At 38.2% G+C, this 20,360-nt stretch overlaps 2 protein-coding genes across 2 annotated transcripts in view; both read left to right on the top strand.

Annotated features, from left to right (window-relative positions):
* LOC141485120 (uncharacterized) overlaps positions 1–5,191 on the top strand; it is a 37,752-nt gene extending 32,561 nt beyond the window's left edge. The window contains exon 6 of the mRNA XM_074181164.1: positions 4,875–5,191. Within this exon, the coding sequence (XP_074037265.1) occupies positions 4,875–4,937 (63 nt within the window). The 3' untranslated portion in view covers positions 4,938–5,191. The remainder of the gene's footprint in view (positions 1–4,874) is intronic.
* A 2,455-nt stretch (positions 5,192–7,646) lies between these two features.
* Positions 7,647–20,084, top strand: LOC141485119 (uncharacterized). The gene is made up of 2 exons (XM_074181163.1): positions 7,647–13,899; positions 16,730–20,084. The coding sequence occupies exon 2, from the start codon at positions 18,864–18,866 to the stop codon at positions 19,803–19,805; it is 942 nt and encodes a 313-aa protein (XP_074037264.1). The 5' UTR covers positions 7,647–13,899; positions 16,730–18,863; the 3' UTR covers positions 19,806–20,084.
* Positions 20,085–20,360: the final 276 nt, after the last annotated feature.

The following is a 20,360-nucleotide window of genomic DNA, read 5'->3' as shown; positions in this document are numbered from 1 at the left end:
CATACAAATGTCAATGCAGTCGTTCCAACCGAGATTATTTTCTTCAAAATATATTTATTTCTTTTAAATTTGTTTTTTCGGCAGTGTTTATGGGCAGCGGTGAACACGTAAGCATGTCTTCCTCAAAAGAAAGTTCTTATGAATATCTCACGATAATCAGTAAGATAGTCAAACCAGCGATATCAGTCGATTAATCCATTTGCAAGACGAATCATGTTTTTTGTAGACGTGTGAGTAGTTCTTGTTTGACGTATCTTGCCAGATCAGAACTAATCCAAAACTGATATACTTCTTTTTTTCGCCTTCGAAACCGTGGAAATTGACGTCGTTGCATCATCGTCTGGATCGGAAATTGCTGTATACTCCGCGCGTACTACTTTCGAATATTCGGCTCCATTAGAAGAAATTGTTGCACAACGTTCAACCTCTTTAAGCTAAAGTTCCATTCCTGTTTATTGATAGTTTTATATGTAAGGATGGTGAGATCAAAATAACGCTCGATAGTCACTGCGTTGAAGAGTTAGTCCAAAGAATAAATGTACAGAACCGATACGACCAAAATACAGCAGTAGAACAATAAATACTACGTTTCTAGCAGGTAGGTACTTATGGCTACGAACGCTATTCGCAACTGACTGAGTGCCATCCCCCCATGCCCCCTTCCGGGTTGAGTGCTCTGAAATGAAATCTTCCTCATACGGTTGATGTCTACAGAACATCCTATCTCGTCCATTTACTCAACTTACTGATGGGCACTTCAGCAAGATTGACATCTGACCGTCTTCGGTCGAAAGTCAGCCTCTAGGTGCTTTTACTTTCTGATCTATTGCATTGTTAAATTTTGACTTTCCTAACTGAATTTTTGCATGGGGTCCCCAAAAAAATAACCGGAAACTATTGTTTTAAAAAAGACCGCGTCGAGTGCTTCTCGTTGAACCTGAAAAGGAAGTGTTAGTTATCTGCTAGAAAATTATACGCCGGACAGCGGCTCTGGTCTTTGGTTCTGCTTCGTTGGCCTCCTGTATTTGTCCCTCTCTCAGAATCAGGGATCATCCCTGTTCAGTGCGTTAAGTAGATCGCTTATCGCTGGATTGTCGTGCGCTCTGATCCTGTCAAATGTGTCCCCTGCCTGTTTTTCCATGTATGCGTCTACGTAGTGTATGTTCAGGTCTAGATTCCGGAATATGTACCTATTCGGTCATATCTTGGAGCGTTTACGGCGACCCTTACGCACGCGTTCATAAACGACTGGATCTGTTTGTTTGAAGGTGATTGACAATGTTTCATGATGAATTTCACTAGTTCGGACTTCCATTGTCTACTATATAAAATGATTTGAAATCCCTGAAACAACTAAAAAAGAAGAATTGAAAATGAATAGCTGAAAATAACAATTTTATATTAACCAAAATTTCGCTTGATGATGGGTTTCCATATGTTGCGTATTTCTACGCTGGCTTGGCTGAATTCGTTGTTGGACGACATGTATGCGGCTTCCTTGAATTTTCTCCTAAACCAATGTTCCTCTCTGTGCAAGATCTCAGCTTGGGACCACTCGATGTTGTGTTGATGGGTCCAAACATGGTCTGCTATTCATGATTTGCTGGTTTCCCCTTGCTGTGTGTGTTTCTTGTTGTCGGCAATGCGAACATTCAATGGCCTCTTAGTTTCACCAATATAGGATTTTTCGCACTCACAGGGTATCCGATAAATGCAATTCTTGGAATCGCAGTCCGCGTTTGGTGGCCTGGTTTTCGTGAGGCTGCTACGGACAGTGTTACCGGATCTGAAGCAGGTTCTGATATTGTACTTGGAACCAATTCTTCTTATCCTCTCCGATAATCCTCTGATGTAGGGAAGTGCAAGCACTGGTTGTGACGGCTTCTCTTCCTTGCGACGCTACTGTCTTCTAGCCAAAGTCTTTTTCACCATCGCTTTGAAGTAGTCATTCCGTTGAAGATCATTTTTGATGATGTCCAGCTCCTTCTCGGGACCTTCCTTGGTATTACAAAGCCTAAAAGCACGGTCTAATAGAGTCTTGATGATTCCTCTTTTAGTCGATTGATGGTGGTTGGATCTGTCTTCAGTATGTCGCTGCGCCCTACCCCCAGGCACTTTAGGCACCTTATCGTCAGCAGCTTCACTTTCAGTCCCATGTTGCTTCTTCGACCTATTGTTGGTAATAAGTTTTGTCGGGCTGATCTCGCCATTTCTATTCTTCGCCGTATGTGAGACCTGAACGTTAATCTTTTGTCTGGGTTTACTCCCAATTATCTAGCTTCGTTGGTCCACTGAGTCTCTTGTCCGTTGAAGATGACGTTTCCTTCCGGGTCTACCATCCACCGGGTGAATAGTATTGCCTGACTCTTGTCAGAGTTAATACTGATCTTACACAGGTTGGCCCATTCCTCTAATATATCTGCCTGTTGCTGCAAGTATCTGGTGACGTGCGCTTGGATTGTTGATCTCACCAGCAGAGCTGTATCGTCCGCGTAGAGCGGCAACTTGTTAAAGTTGTTCTCCCGCTTGGGAAGGTCTGCTGTGTGTACTGAGAAGAGGTGCGGCGAAAGGATTGCACCTTGTGGACCCCTGCTTCCAGTAATCGTATGGTTACTGAGTGTCCAGGCGTGATCGTCGCTTTTATAGTCTTAGCGTCGAGCTCGGACATTCTCGGCAATACTCAAGTCGGCGCCTTTGATGAATAAAAAGTCAAAATGAAAAAAGAGATACCAAAAATGCGGTGTGAACAATCACGACTTGATGTTTCGAAGTTAGATCCGAATGTCTCCTGTTCAAAACTATAGCGTCTAATCTCAGAGGCGGCTTTCATCAAAGGGACTGCGCGCTCACAAGTAGATATTGGCGGTGGCGGCATAGTAAAATTGTACGGTAAGTTCACTCCAATGGGTTGCATCGGATTCGTTGGAGTAGTCGAACGCCGCCTTCTGGCAAGGCAGCGGTAGCCTTGTCTCAGGCGGCTCCCGTTTGTGTCGGCTTAACAAATTGTGCCATTCATTTGAATGAACAAAGTATACTGTGGTGGATGGTGACTCAGTTCGACTGCGCCTCGTAAATCGTGATACGCCGCGTTAAAACGATCTACCAGAGAAAGGTGTTTTGAATTCGTTTCTAATTTCTTGCGGAAGCCCTACAGGGGGTATTGCGGAACTATAGAGTTAGTCGAATACACCTAGAGTACGGCTGGTCTAGAATATCAGTGTAGTATCTATAGAGTTTTATTTGAAAGGGTATATTTTTAGGAGGGATTAATTTTTGGGAAACAAAGTTTTTGGCCTTCTACTTCTCCATCCTGATACAAAAAATGTGGAAATCTTCCAAAGAGGTTACATAATACACAATATTTCCTGTTGGTGAACTCTATGTACTAACGTCAAATGGAATTCCCTCACATAGTTCATAAGATACAATTCTTTTTAGATCGTTACCAATCATACTCCAATATATTGGAGTATGATTGGTAACGATCGAATATGCTTTATTGGAAAACTTATATGAAATTGAATCTTGATATAGGTTCAACTTCAAATAACAAATCCTAAACAAGTACTGCCCTGAAAACCACAACTGCAACACTATTCTTCATGCGCGATTCACAAATTATGATGAAGTCTTCAGCAGATAAAGTCGTCACGGACCTCGTAACTCATGTTACTGTGATGAGAAGTATATTGGTCAGACTAAAAAACTATTTGAATACGTTTAAAGGAACATGCATCACACAGATTTCGGAGCCGAGAAAAGTCTAATGTCGCTCAGAAAGCTTTGGAGGACGGTCATATAATGAATTGAACACTATCAAAAATTGATGTGAAGTGAAGTGTAGCATGAGAACCATGAACAAAGATCCCATTCCAAACATCTCAAATTTACAGGTATTGAAATTTCAAGCCAATTTTTTGCCAAGAAATCATTGAGGTGTATCTAAGGAGAAAGTGAAAATGTACCCTGATAGATATAAAGAGGACAGGTATAGAGTGATAAATGAATCTCTCCAGGCGTCAATTTGGCTGGTGAAATGCGCAGCGAAAAGATGATTCTAGCAGAGGGAGCACTACTTGTTTTGACTGCATTCTTCACCAGAGGTTTCTTTCTGTATCAAATGATAAGAATAATATTACAACTTGTATTGAATGTCATCCACTATATTGTAAAAAAAGGCGTTCTGTGACATTTCTGAAAGTTTTATGATCATACGTAAGCTAAGATATTATAATTTTTTTTCAAATGTTCAATGCTGTATAAAATTGTTGGTTCTGTTCATTATTCATAACGTAATTTTTCTAAAAGCTTTAGAGCCCATTTTAATAACTCACAAAAGACTGTTGAAATTATCTTATTATTTGAAAGAAAGGCTCAATATCCAATGGGTAATATTGAAACCATTCAAATAGATGACAAATAGAATAATAAGTGTATGTTTTTTTACATACTTCAAAGAAAATAATTCCTCAGCCTATAGTACCAATGCTTAAGACTTGCATTCTTGGTATGAAATGAGTTTTACTCGCGGTTTAACCACCAAGAAGTAATTTGCGAATTCGTAGCAACAAATTTTAGTCTATTATTATAAATCAACCAAAGTCAAACAACCCAGCCCAAGCTTTATCAATTGAATCAATGAATTAAAATATGTATACTGATTGTTGTTTTATGACCTTACCGAATCCAACGATTAGAGGAATAGTTGACATAACTGTTGGGTTTTGCGACATTTCAACTTTCATGGAGTCATCATCAGGGCTTTATAATATTAAACATATAAAATATTGAACAGACATAAAATGTGCGTGTAGTATGTTTTTTTTGCAATGATAATTTTCTGGGAGATAACAAAAAATTATTTCATTTTTCAGATAGGAAAGATATCTTGGTCTCTTATGGCTGTCCTGAAGAGTCTCAATGAAAAATATAGATAAAAATAATCAATTTTCCATCGATATTTGTGCACTATTCATAACCATATGTCATATTTTCAAGTGAGCTTCTTCAGACCGAAATATTTAAATAGCACTGCGCTTCAAATGAATATGAACCACGGAGCTGAATGAGATCTCAATATAGTCTTCACTAAGTAGGAATTATAAGAAACACTAGATCACCTGAAGAAGTAACTGAACGAAGATATGGTCCATTGTCTTGATGTTGAAGAATGGTAACTTGTATAATAAAGAATTTTACCAATCAAAACTGTTTTACTGCTCTAATTATGAATGATCATTTTTTATTATTATTTTGACTTCGTGAGAATATTGTCTTTATTGATAGATATGAACGGTAACGTATGAACGGTCACATCTACAGGAGCTACGTTCGAAAATTAGTTATGGGACTGGAGTGGAGCACGAGCAAAGTGACTATCGAACATTCAAAGAGTTCTCATCAACATCATCATTCAACAGATCATTCAACAACAGATCATTCAACAAACGAAGAGTGTAAAAATAATAACTAAGGTTATATTTGAGTCGAATTGTGTTTCAATCTGAAGAATAAAATAAACCAATAAATGCCTGTGGTTACTTCGGTTCAGTACTTGTTCGAAAAGTCAGACTCATTTCATTTTGTATGATTTCAGCATTATTCTGTAAAACTACTTTTTGTTATTCGGGGGTGATGGTGAAACTGCTGTTACTGGAGCATATCGGATTTGTATGCTGTTGTTTGTTGAAATTTTTTCCTTACCTAGAAGGTAACTATAACTTTGGCGATAAGACCGCTGAAGATGCCAGCCACTTGCGCCAGCAAAACGCCTAAAAATCTGGAACTATAAACAGTTACAATTAATTATTATTTCACAAACAACACTCACAAACATTGTAATACAAGCGCGTAAAAGTTCATAACAATTGCAAGTACGGGCGATTGCCCCAGTGGATTGCTTCAGTGAAGGCAATCGGAGCATGCAGGGCGCTTCATGAGATTTAGCCTCTGAAGCCACGAAAACTAGCTCGATGCGTTATAGAGGTACAACATTTTCTAACATGAAATGTGTCAAATCAATACCACAATGTCCTTCGAGTATATTCCAAACAGAAAAGAGGACTTGCGCCTCTGTTTGGGAAATTTGAATGTTGAATAAACTGAGTTGGGGTCGCTCAAGACAAAAACCTGACATTTAGTCGAGCCTATACTACTCCCCATCATCCTTGTATGCATCCACTGGTTGGTACGAGACAAATGTCTATTTGTGAATGACCGTAAACTCTCCAAGATATATTCCCAATAAATTCGTCCACAGGGACCTTCTATCACACTTTGCTAATCACGAAGTAGCACTGTCTTGACTGGATACGAACGAAGAGTATCGTAGAAACCTTGTAGGTCATAATGACTTTGCTGATCCTGGCCAGGGAGTGAAAGCAGCAGATTTTCATATGAGATTTGTTGATTCCGAAATATTACAAACCAAAAACATGCTTGAATTTGTGGTATGAGTTGCAGGCTTCAATATATCGGCTAGTAAGCTAGGGTACAAATAGGGCAAGTTACCTTCAGGAGTGTTTTCGAAGGCGGTTCCCTCAACCTTTTTTTCTTCTGGATTCTTAAGGGTTATGTCGGGATACAGGTACTAGTATGTGAAAGTTATAGGTAATATAGTATGTGAAACAAAGTAGCAAAGTAGTGTTTGTTACACCTTTTATAACTCAAGAGCGACTGGATTGCTGTTCATCCGATGTTCCTGATTTTTTATTTGTTAGATTTGAAACAGCGTAGAATATCAGAATGACTATTGGAATATTTCAAGAAATAGAAAAAAATAGCATATGAAACAAATTTGCATAACGGTGTCAGTTAATTATACCATGGTAATTACACAAGATTGAATCATAATATAATTAGACTGTGGAATACTGCGTATAAGTCCATTGTAGATGAAAAAGAATTTGGCACAAGAGGAGTCCGTGTTCATTGTTTGCCAGGTCGATTGTTTTACAATACTGTTGTATACCCATCCATATGATAAGTTGTTGTGTATACGTAATGGGTCAACACTGTAACCTAAAGTCTGTTTTTCATCCTATCTTCATTATTTGTCGCTCATATCTCAATACTCATTCCCATAGTTGATGGTTTTTCGTTTCCATTTTTATGCTCATTATGTGAATTATCTGAAGGTTCAAGGGTTTATGTATTTGATCTTGACTGAACCCAATTATGTTAGCAAAACCTATATAAAATGAGAATTATCTTTTGTAAAAGGCTCACTTCACTTAATTCCTTTTCCTGTTCAGACTCTCGTCGTTTATCGAAGTCTGTAAATATCGATGTATAAGTAAAATTGAGTTGACCTGATTCACAGAATACGTATTTTGTTCCTCAAAACTCAGTTTTGAGCGTTGAAATCTACTTTCTATATTATCATTGAATGACTGTGTTAAGTGTAGGGCGTTGAGACTGGCCTGAACGATTTCTTCCTTCAGATCAGAGGTTCTCAAACTTATTTTGTCCACCGTCCACTTCGAGAATGAATTATTTTCTAGCGCCCCCCAATTTATTTTACTTTACTACATCTTAAGAATCACAATCGCAGTCATTATTTCAATAATTCAATTATGTGTGTCATGTGAAAATAAGACTTTCTGATGATGGTAATGTGAAACACCATTTTGTAATTGTATCGTCACCACCTCCCTGTATAGTGTGTTTGTCTGATAAAGTAGAGTTTTTGTTTTCATTTTTTTTGTTTATATTCTTATCGCGAGACGACTGTGGTTTTCTGTCTGCCGCGAGAGGAAGAACATATAGACAAAAGGTTCGATTCCGGAGAAAGAACCGAAAGTGCTCGAGAAAACTGCAGTTGTACTGGAAAAGTGCAGTTTCTTATCTCTCTCTCTCTCTCTATTCACCGATTCCTCAAGTGCCGTTGTGACCAAAATCAAGGTAAGGAAATCACAGACACGTTAAATTCTCTCTCTTTGATATCATTATTATTGTTAGTTAATTCTCATTCATTAGCACCACTGAACAGAACGAACTACTCGATAATTTTCAAAGACCTATTAAAACAGTCCACTAAGTTACCCAATATATAACATGGTCCATACGATCCGGATATTGTGAATTCTTGAAAATTTTCGTTTGTTCGTTTTGTTCAAACTCTTTAGTTCTCAGACAAATACATTTAATTTTCTCCTGTTGGCAAAAAACCCAAGAAGTCAACGTTCTGTTGAATACCTCTCTATCGTTTTGTTTTTTAATTTCACATCCAATCTTTACTTGTTTTTTTTTTTGAAAAATATTTAATACTTGGAGTTTTTGCTAGAGGTGAGATATTGATTCTCAATATACGAGGTGTGATCGAATAATTTTGTTCGGTACGATTATTTATCAAGGTATTTTGAAGCTTGTTATTTAGCAATTCTGTGGTAGTTCAAGATGACGGCTAACGCGAATAAAATAAAACAATGTCGGGCTCTTCAACAAATTTGTATAGACCGTATGAGCGATATTGCTGAAATAGCAGAAGCTGCCAAAACGTCTGTCGATCTTCATTCTCTATTTAAATCAATGTGTTCGCACTTAGAAAATATTTATCAAGACTTTGAAAAGCACAATGCAGTTCTTTTGCCACTCCTCATTTCAGTGGATGAATATGACAATGAGGAATTTAAAGTTCTATCCAGAGGATTTTACAAGCATTATTATGCAGCAAAATCTACCTTTTCTCAATTATTCAATACAGTCGATGTTGTAAACAACCCAAGTCCACCCGAAATGAGTCATGTGAGATTGCCAAAAATCGAACTTGTTAAATTTGATGGCAATTTCAAGCAATGGAAAACCTTTATTGACATGTTCAACAGTTTGGTCCATGATAACTCCTCTTTGAAAAACATAGATAAATTTAATTATCTAATCTCATCTCTGTCGGGGTCTCCGTTAGCACTTGTGAAGTGTAACCCTATCTCGGATGCAAACTATATTGTTGCATACAATTCTTTGATGAAACGTTACGAAAACAAAAGACTCCTTGCGAATGCTCACTATCTCGAGTTAGAAAATGCTCCTCGAATCCCTGATAATAATATTTCCTCTCAAAATCTCAGAAAACTCGTAGACACGTTCACAGAAAATATTGCAGCTCTGAAAAATTTAGGGTTTCCTACAGACCAATGGAGCTTTTTGCTTTTTAATATGCTTGTACGGCGGTTAGATTCAAATACAGTTGGTCGATTCGAAATTGAAATTGGTTCTGATGACATACCGACATTTGATGACCTTCGAGATTTCGTGCTAAAACAATCTAGTGCCTTAGATAGAACCTTCGATTGCACACAGAAGAAAATTCCTAAACCCGATATTAAAGCCAGAACACATTTGCAAAACTCATCTTCCAATTTTACCCCCAGAAGATCGTTTCACGCCCAGGTTAAACAAGTGATCTGTTCAGTTTGTGATGGCAATCATCATATTTACAAATGTCCACAATTCATCTCTCTGAATGTTAAGGATCGCTTTAATATGGTGAAAACGAAAGGATGGTGCTTCAACTGTCTCGGTTCAAGACATGTGATAAAAGATTGCACTTCAAAATCACACTGTCTTAATTGTGGGCAGACACATCATACTTTGTTACACTTTGGCATCACCGCTCCTCCCATAAATCAACTTCATCAAGATCAAAGCTCATCTCTGCCTCCTGTAGGAGATAATCTACCACAAAATCAAGCTTCTTCTGCTTTCACGAACATCGAACCCTCAACTCATTCTCAATGTCAACCGTCGAACATGAATACTACCATACTCTTATCAACAGCTCTTATTGAAGTTCTTGATGCCCGCGGTGACTATCAGCAAATTCGTGCCCTCCTCGATTCAGGTTCACAAATCAACATTATAAGCCAAAGTTGCTGCAATCGTCTTGGATTATATAATCAAAACCACAATATTTCCCTCTCCATCCAACGTATAAATGACATGAATTCCTCAGCTTCTAAAGCAGTCTCCCTGCAGATTCGCCCGTGCACTAGCCCTAAACCTCTTATCAAGTTGACTGCGATCGTAATGCCCAAGGTTTGTAATAAAATGCCTAGTCATGACCTCAATGTTACGTCTTGGTCTCATTTGTCGAACCTCAAGCTTGCTGACCCTCATTTCAACATCTCCAATGAAATCGATCTCCTCTTAGGAGCCGAAATATTTTCTTTGATCCTAAATAGTGGTCGCCGGCCTGGGAAACATAACGAACCCAACGCATTTCATACTATTTTTGGTTGGATTCTCATGGGATCAATTCCCAACCCTTCTAGTTCGGAATTACTCACATCTTTACATTGCTCTTGTAATCCTCATCTCGACTCTACACTCAAACGTTTTTGGGAAATGGAGGAAGTCCCAAGAATATGTAAGTCCTCTCCTGAAGATTCTGTTTGCGAAGATATATTCTCTAAAACTGTGTCCCGAACAGCCTCAGGCAGATATATAGTCTCACTTCATTTTCGAGCCAATGCATCTATATTCTCTAATTCTCTAGAACTCGCTCTCCGACGATTTCATCTTCTCGAACTCAAATTGAATAGAAATCCTTCATTAAAAGAACAGTATTCCGAATTTATGCGGGATTACCTCTCTCAACACCATATGTCACCTATAACAGAAACATACAATAACGCTGATGAATATTTCATCCCACATCATTGTGTTTTGCGACCAGAAAGCGCTACCACCAAACTGAGAGTGGTATTCGATGCTTCTGCGAAAACCACAAGTGGGGTATCACTCAATGATACTTTATTAATAGGACCCAAGCTTCAGAGTGACTTGGTTACTCTCCTATTGAATTTCAGAATAAATCCTATCGCTCTCATGGTAGACATTCGTCAAATGTATCGTCAAATTCTCCTTTCCATACAGCATAAGAAGTATCAAAAAATTCTATGGAGATTCTCTCCAAACGAGTCAGTTCAGAAATACGTTCTAAATACTGTCACTTATGGAGTGAGCTCGGCCCCTTTTCTTGCGATAAGAACCCTTCTGCAGCTTGCTCAGGATGAAGGTGAAGAATTCCCCTTGGCAGTTAAAGCCATAAAAACCTCCTCCTATATAGATGACATCGTCACAAGTTGCCAGTCAGTTCAAGAAGCTCAAAGTCTCAAATCTCAACTCATTTCGTTGCTCAGAAGAGGAGGATTCGAACTTCACAAATGGAAAAGTAATCACACTTCTTTACTTGCCCAAGAAGTTTCGGATAACTCTACCTCGCTTGATCTTAATAATGATTCAACTGTAAAGGTTCTAGGTTTACAGTGGAATGCTTCCGCTGATCATTTTTCTTTCACTATATGTTCCAAGTCAGTACCTTGCTCCAAGCGAAATATACTTTCCGAAATTGCCAGGATATTCGACCCCTTGGGATTTCTTAGTCCTCTTACTCTTTTTGCAAAAAAGCTCATTCAACATTTGTGGACCTTAGGAATAGGCTGGGACGAAAATCCTCCTTCGGAAGTGACATGCATTTGGAATCGGATAAAGGATGAGCTTCCAATTCTCTCAAACATTAGCGTTCCTCGCTTTCTATTCCATACCTCTTCTTTTTCCTGTACCCTGCATGGCTTTGCTGATGCCAGTGAACATGGTTACGCGGCCATTATATACTGTCGATATGAAACTATGGATGACATACGCGTTAGCCTGATATGCGCAAAATCCAAAGTATCTCCTCTTAAAACCCTCTCTATCCCAAAACTCGAACTCTCTACGGCTTGTCTACTAGCTGATCTCCTCTTTTTCGTTATAAAGATTTTTGACAAACAAATTCCCGTAAGCAATATTTTTGCCTGGTCAGACTCATCAACAACCTTGTCATGGATACGTTCGTCTCCTCATAAATGGAAAACTTTCGTGAGTAACCGCGTAAGTCGAATTCAAGGCAAGCTCTCCCCTGAAGTTTGGCATTACGTTCCATCAAAAGACAACCCTGCTGATTGTGCATCTCGAGGCCTTTTTCCATCCCAGCTAATAGATCATTCCCAATCAGCTAATAGATCATTCCCAATGGTGGGCGGGGCCTTCTTGGCTTCGCCAACCTTCGACTTTTTGGCCCTCCATGGTTAGCTCCGCTGAGTTAGATGCAGAATATCTCCTGGAAGAAAAAAGAACTGTTTTGTCCACCCAAAGAGAAAGTAATTTTCTTGATATCCTGTTAGAAAAGTATTCCTCCTTCACCAAAATTCAAAGGATTGTCGCTTATGTAAAGCGTTTCCTTCATAATTGTCAGCTTCCTCCTTCCGAACGAAAGTTGTCTTACCTCACGTTCGAAGATCTCCATCATGCTTCACTCTCCCTAGTTAAACATATCCAATCTCACGTGTTCCACTCTGAAATCTCCTCCTTACTCAGTGGAAAAGTTTTAGAGAAATCACTTCGCAAGTTGAATCTCTTTCTTGACACAAATGGTCTCTTGAGAGTAGGTGGTCGTCTTACACACTCCAAACTCACTTATGACAAACGACACCCGTTATTATTACCCAGCAAATATCGGTTAACCGACTTAATCATCGAAAGTATACACTGCCAATATTTCCACCCTGGTTTCCAAACTCTGTATTTTCTCTTACTCCAGAAATACTGGATATTATCTGCGAAACGCACCATCCGTAAGAAACTTCCAAAGTGCCTTACATGCTGGAAACAAAATCCCATTCCATCCCGAGCTCCAATGGGAAACCTCCCTCCATTACGCGTGTCACAGATGAAACCATTCTCTTGCATTGGCATCGATTTCGGCGGACCCTATTCCATAACTCTCGGTCGACATCGTGGTGCGAAAACCCACAATGCCTATATTTGCCTCTTCGTGTGTTTTGCGACTAAGGCACTCCATTTAGAGTTGGCGACAGATTTGACATCCGAGACGTTTTTGGCAGCTCTGCGGCGCTTGATTGCTCGACGTGGTAGGGTTACAAAGATATTTAGTGATAACGGGACTAATTTTATTGGAGCCTCTCGAATCCTCAAAGGTTTTCATATTGCTGCTCAACAAGAGCTAATCGAGTGGAGTTTTATCCCCCCTTCTAGTCCTCACTTCGGTGGATTGTGGGAGGCTGGTATCAAGTCAGTTAAAAATCACATCTCTAGAGTCCTTGGAAAACAGCTTCTTACCTACGAAGAATTCAACACTTTATTGGTCCAAGTAGAATCAGTTTTGAATTCTAGGCCGCTCTGTCCGATCAGCTCTGACCCTAACGATCTGTCCGTTCTCACTCCAGGTCATTTTTTAACTCTGGAACCGCTGAATGCTTCCCCCGATGAAGAGCTTGGCAAAGTCACGTTAAATAGACTATCACGGTGGCAGTTGATTTAACATTTACATAAAGATTTCTGGTCGCGATGGAGCAAAGAGTATCTCCATACCTTGTTCCAGCGAGGCAAGTGGACTGATCCCACTGTTAACATTGAACTGGGTACGATGGTTTTAATTAAGCACGACTCAATGCCTCCCTCACGTTGGCAACTTGGCCGTGTGGTTGAAGTTTATCCGGGCACAGACGGAATAATACGCGTTGCCTCACTAAAAACTCCTACTGGATTGCTCAAACGGTCAGTGGTAAAGCTTTGCCCTTTACCACTCGAAAATAATCAATAAAATGCCTCGGCATTTTAGGTGGGCGGTATGTATCGTCACCACCTCCCTGTATAGTGTGTTTGTCTGATTAAGTAGAGTTTTTTTTCATTTTTTTTGTTAATATTCTTATCGCGAGACGACTGTGGTTTTCTGTCTGCCGCGAGAGGAAGAACATATAGACAAAAGGTTCGATTCCGGAGAAAGAACCGAAAGTGCTCGAGAAAACTGCAGTTGTACTGGAAAAGTGCAGTTTCTTATCTCTCTCTCTCTCTCTATTCACCGATTCCTCAAGTGCCGTTGTGACCAAAATCAAGGTAAGGAAATCACAGACACGTTAAATTCTCTCTCTTTGATATCATTATTATTGTTAGTTAATTCTCATTCATTAGCACCACTGAACAGAACGAACTACTCGATAATTTTCAAAGACCTATTAAAACAGTCCACTAAGTTACCCAATATATAACAGTAATATTAGGAAAACTTTTATTCATGTTATTAAAACAAACATTTCAATTTGAATTCTGCAAACAATCTAATGTGAAGGATGACTTTGATGATTTTCAACAAGTTTGTTGATATCAGGCTCGAATTCACTCAAAAACAGCCGTTAGTCACCGTGTTCGGTAATCTGCAAACGATTTCTCTTTTTAGTTAGCAACGTTGCCACAGCACGTTGCACACAAATACAATGATGGGACTGCTTTCAAAAATCGTTTAACGATGTACCACAATTAAGGGTACAATTGCGGGATAAAATGTCCTGGAATCGTTCTGCGAAATGACTGTGGGGGTTCGCCAAATGTTGGCAGTGAACAAACAAGTCGTCGTTGTTGAAGGATACTGCTGACCTGCCGATATTGTTCTTGTATAAGAGCAATTTGCCTACAAAATTAGCAATTACATTTTTTGTTTCAATAAAATTCAAGTCGTCACCTTGAAGTTGGAGATTGACGTCAATAAATAATTTATACAGGTCTGTCAAGTACGCAATATCATTCTTTGAAGTGATGAGATTGTCGTGAAATTCTTTGCCTTCATTTTTCAAGAGCTCTATTACAGAGTCGAATAGATTGTAAAATCGAGTCAGACAGTTACCTCTTGATAACCAACGCACTTCTGTGTGAAATAGCAATCGGTTGAAATCTTCATCATTAACAACACATTTAAAGAGCTGTTTCGAATTTAATTGATTGCTTTGATGATATATTGCAGTGATTGAGAGAGGCGCTCACTCAAATTTTTCGCAACCAAATGTTGCCTTCGAATGACGCAATATACAGCGAGCACATCTGGAATTTTATTTTTTAAGTACGCTATGAAGCCTTTATGACGTCCTGTCATAGCCGAAGCGCCATCTGTAGCAGCTGATATAATATTCTTTATTGGAATTTCTTTCTCATCACAAAATTTTTCCAGTGTATTATATATGGTTTCTCCTTTTGTATCTATCTCTAAATTTCTGGCAAACAGTAGTTCTTGATATATTTTTTCATTTTTAGTAAACCTCACGTATGCCAACAACAATGCTTCATTAGTTGGTAAAGTGGACTCATCTAACTGAATTGAGAATTTAGAAGTCTTCGGATGATTGCACAATGAATCTTCAATATTTTCAGCCTTCTCATCAATTCGTCTTTGCACGGAACTATTGCTCAAAGAAATTTTTCGGATAATATCTGCCGCTGGTTTATGGAGCACAGTAGTTATTACTTCTTTTATTGTCGGTAAAATAAAATTAAATCCTCTCCAATAGTGTGAGGTTTACCTGTTCGAGCAATTAGCAAGAGATATTGTAGGAAGCTCGGAGTCCGTCGGCTTCTTAGTCTAAGATCCGATCATAGAATGACCTTCACCCATCTGGTTACGAGTTGAAACATATTTTTTTATAACATTTAATATATCGCAAAATATATTTCGTAATGGTTGCTTAAAAATTTCTGTGCAAAGAATAATCAATTAACAAGATCACCGACACTGCCTAAATGGATATGAGAAAGTGGTTCCAAAAAGCTAAGTTGAGTAACCTTTTTTCAATTTCTGTGAAAGATAAAATTTTAGAACAAAGCTTCGCTTGATTTTAAATTTCTTATTTCGTATCTAACTTTCGTACCAAATAATATCCATTTTGGTCAGGACAATCATTTATTGCTGAGATGGGTTTGTTGTCGTTGGTCCAGTTACTCCTTTTCGTCAAACGTGGATGATATTGTTTCACCTATCTGTTTCAAAATGTATCAACCAACATTCGAGACATTCTCCATTCGCGCCTCAATCCGTTAGCATTAGGGTTTATTGGAAGTAATGTAGATTCGCGCGTGGTGTAAGAATATCCCAACAAAAAATGCATGAAAGTAAGAGCTTCTGAATCTGACGGATTATTGCAATATATTGTTCGAGGACATCCTCTTCTTGCCGACATTCTGATTGCGGACTGTCCAAAAATACATTCTGTTGATGGGTTTTTCAGTTCAATTTTATTGTCTGTGTCAATCTGCTTCTCACATCTGCGGCTTGCAATCCTAACCTGGAAATCGAAAGCTGCTTTACAGGTGTAATTCTCGTTAACGTTTCGATTTCGTAATTTTCTTTGGATTTTGAAGATTTAACTGTCAGTATTTTTTCAGATACACTTATGTGGAGATTATTCACTGCTGTTGTTATACCAAATCTGAGTGAAACAGCAAATATAATTCGTTGATAGGCTACAGTTCAAACCAACAGTGCGTCTTTGGTTTAATTTTTGTTCTTCCTTTATTTCGCGATCACATCGGGGTCACCAATATTATTTTGTATGAAACTTCCGTTCCGAAGTGACAAGTGAAATTCACACAATACTTCTCTTTTTCTCAACTTCATAACATAATATTTAGAAGGTATTAAGATCAAGAAAATGGAGGAATAACTCAAAGGTAATCAACTGAAAAATAATACTGAAATGATACTTTTATTTGTGTGAATATATTATTATTATTATATTATCATATATTATATTAATATATATTATTATCTAGAAATCAAGTAGGAACTTTGATGATTACGTATATATATATGATCAGATGATTCCTTTTGGCTCCCGTGGGTGTTAGTTAACAACGGTTTGTAATTTTCGTATAGTATTATATCAATTACTATTATTTTCAGTCAGAAAACCTCTCAAACGGAAAAAGGATCAAGATGAGAGAAGTGGAAGTAGTGATGGTGATGAAAAAGGAACTAAACTGACCAAACCGTCGAATTCTGTCTTATCACTCTTAAAAACAAAACAATCACATTCACTCAAAATAATATCTTACAGAGAGGCTGCTGCTCCAAATTGTTTCGAATCGCAGGTTGATGAAAAGTTTTTTAGTAGTAACGAAGTTATCTCAGCTATCTTGAATGTCAAGTCTATCAGTAATATGAGAGAAGTTCAAGAAAACGAAGTAAATAACGAAAAAGAATGGAAAAAAGTTAGAAATGAGGATGTTTTTTCATGAAGTCCATACAAAACAAGATGCCTGGGTGTATCTTCCATACCTGAAACGTTGGAGTTTCTAAGTTACACTTTACATTCAATATAGCGATATTGCCAGCCTACACTAGGTTTGGAAAATGGATTTATGTTTATGAAGGATCAATGGATTCATATGCTCATCCAGGAGACTCGCAGAACAGTTCTGACTAGGCTCCTATGCGAGAGTTGTTACACCCCAACTTAGTATCTACATGAGCATAAGAGAATCTACTCTACTCTAATATTTTTCTTTTTTATAGGTTTGAAGAACATGAGTATTTGCTGAAATAATTGATCAAGAATCAAAAATATAGTTATTGCAAGTTCTTTATCACTATCTCAATAGATAGGCTTATCTGTGTGTGTTCCTCTCGAGGTGACTTGAAGACACAATTATGGTCCTAGAGTTCCAACCTTGGGTCTGCAGTGTTCTGTGGGTACAACAATCTTGATCGGCTCAACAGCGGGTAACTACTAACTACTGCTACTACTGTATTAGGCATTCACGCAAGGCATTCTAGCTCTGCAGCAGTACTAATACGAGAAAAGGTCATTCAATCGAAAGAAGGCCTTAAATGAAACCATTCATATTAGACTGGTACTGGATCTATTTACTGGAAGTGAGTTCTAGGACAATAAATCTAAACAGAATAATCAATCATTCTCTGAATGTATGAGCTGTCTCCTTCATGAATTCTAACCCACCTCACTATTACGGATAGAAACCCGGAAAAACTTATCATTATACATTATTCGTAAGAATCATCGAGTTAACATTTCAAACCTGCACGGGGAGAAGGGCCAAAACAAGCAGTAGAAGAAACCCAGGTAAATGAAACTACCCATACCTATAAATCAAGAGAGTCCAAACAGATCAGTCTAGTTCTGAACTCCAGACATCACCAGATGATGGCAAATCGGGCTTTGCCGAAAAGTTGTGGAGATAATTTTAGTGAGAATAAAAAGCAGAACACGGATCGAAACCCGGAAACCCGGAGTATATATATAGATGTACAGACAACAACTGACACAGCTAATGCCGCATAGAAAGCTGAAGTGAAACCATCAGGCAACTGTGAAACGTCTTCCATTCGGAAGATTCTTCGCAAGTTGCTTCCAGCATATGAAAAGCATTAATTAATTTTATTTAGTCAGTACAAGCAATCGATACACCGGTTTCGGAATATTACCCCATCATCAGTAGTGGGCAGGTCACTTTAGACTGAGTGAACCGTCTGAGTATCCCAACCAAACAAAATCAATTCCAGCTAGTCATAAACCTTATCTGCAGTTGATTCAGTAGCATGTCCGCCAGGTGGCGAAGTGGGTATCTGCCACACACACACCACACACACACACATACCAATACGTGACTGGGTGGTGAAGCGAGGACCGTGGAATTATCTATAAGGTTCCGAGGACATGGTGAAGGAGACGTCTTAGACCAATAGCGCTTATATTACTGACGATGAAATTTCATAAGCATTCCCAAAAGCCTCTCAGATCCTTTGAAATTGCGAATGGAAAATGCTATGTATCATACTGTAGAAGTGTTTGCAAATTGGATTCTTTCCCCTGTTTTGTTTTATGTAGTTTTTTATGGTACTTCCTTTTTTATATTCTATCCTGTACAAAGATAAGAGAAGAATATTCTCGCAGGGAATGTATAAATTTTATTCACATTAGAGTAATAAACAGTTTATAGTTTATGGTAGCGGTTGTTCATATTAACTTCCCTCATCAACCCATAAATAACAGTGGCGACGAGGAAAAAGAGTAATAATGTCGAATCTAGGACATATTAGAGAGTTTGATCCTCAAACTAGCGATTGGACCATTTTCATCAGAAGGATGGAAAACTATTTCATAGTAAATGGAACAACAGATGCTGACAAAAAACGTGCGATTTTATTAAATGCACTCAGTGAAGGAGCCTATAAACTGATATATAACCTATCCTTGCCCAACAAACCTGAAGACAAGGATTATAAAAATTTGATAATCTTGTTCAACGATCATTTTGAGAATAGTGAATCCATTTTTGCTCACCGATTCAAATTTTACAATGCAGTAAAGTCAACTCAAGAAAGTTCCACCGAATGGGCCGCAAGGGTACGAAATCTTGCTTCGAGTTGCGAATTTGAGTCAACAATGTTGGATATGCTTTTGAGGGATCGATTTGTTGTTGGATTTGAGAAGGGTACTGTTCAGGACAGACTTTTTGAAGAGAAGAAGGACTGTAAATTTTCAGATGTTATTCGCATAGCTTCGTCCAAAATGGCAGTTAGGCAGAATACAGTATTGGAAGGGCCTGTAGTGAAAGTTGAACCAAGCATTCATCACGTGTCTCATGACCGGAAGAAACGTCACAACGCACTTCCAGCTCAACAGTTCCAGAATCAACCTTCAACAAGTGGTGGTGCTTGTGCAAAAATTAAATGTTCTGTGTGTGGTAGGAGTAATCACTCTACCAATTTGTGTCGATACCGCGATTTCTCATGCAATATATGTAAAATTAAAGGTCATTTAGCGCCTGTTTGTCCGAATAAACAGAAGAAAAAGAAAAATTTTCAAAACTTTCTGGAAGTAAATGATGAAGACTGTTTTACAATTTTTTCATGTAACGTAAGTAATGAACCCTATTTTGTAAAAGTGGTTATAGATGAAAAAGAATACTCTTTTCAACTGGATTCGGGAGCTAGCATTTCAGCAGTTTCAGAATAGTTTTATTTGAGTAACTTTCATAATTACCCAATGATTTCAACAGACAAAGTTCTGCATTTTTACAATGGAAATGAAATGAGACCATTAGGTATTTTTCAAGTCAAAATAATTTATAATGATATGTGCAATGATATTGATATATTTGTTATAAAAAATGGGGCTACACCAATTTTAGGGCGCGATTTCATGAGTTTATTTAAATTAAAAATTGCATCAGTCAATTATTATTCAACTACTCCCACTAGCGTTGATGAAATTATCAAAAGGTACGATGCATTATTTTCTCCTGGGCTTGGTACTTTTAACAAAGGTACTGTAACTTTAAAATTAAAAGACGAAGAGGTATCTCCTGAATTTTTTCGTGCAAGACCCTTACCTTACGGTTTGCGAGATAAAGTAAACGATGAAATTGATAGATTGGTTGAGATAGGAATTTTGAAACCTGTTGATTTTTCAAAATGGGCAACTCCCATTGTACCAGTCATTAAAAAAGACGGTTCTGTTCGCATATGTGGAGATTTCAAAATTACTATCAATCCTGTTCTTGAAATTGAT

The sequence above is a fragment of the Leptinotarsa decemlineata genome, unplaced genomic scaffold (genome assembly GCF_025532065.1).
Source record: "Leptinotarsa decemlineata unplaced genomic scaffold, Ldec_3_MD MMD2_tig00026307_RagTag_RagTag, whole genome shotgun sequence".
Taxonomy (NCBI): Eukaryota; Metazoa; Arthropoda; class Insecta; order Coleoptera; family Chrysomelidae; genus Leptinotarsa; species Leptinotarsa decemlineata.
Note: the sequence above shows the minus strand (reverse complement) of the source record. Positions and strands in the feature narration are given on the sequence as shown.

Coding starts and splice junctions, on each gene's coding strand:
- LOC141485119 (XM_074181163.1), top strand. CDS start 18,864: ATGTCGAATCTAGGACATATTAGAGAGTTTGATCCTCAAACTAGCGAT.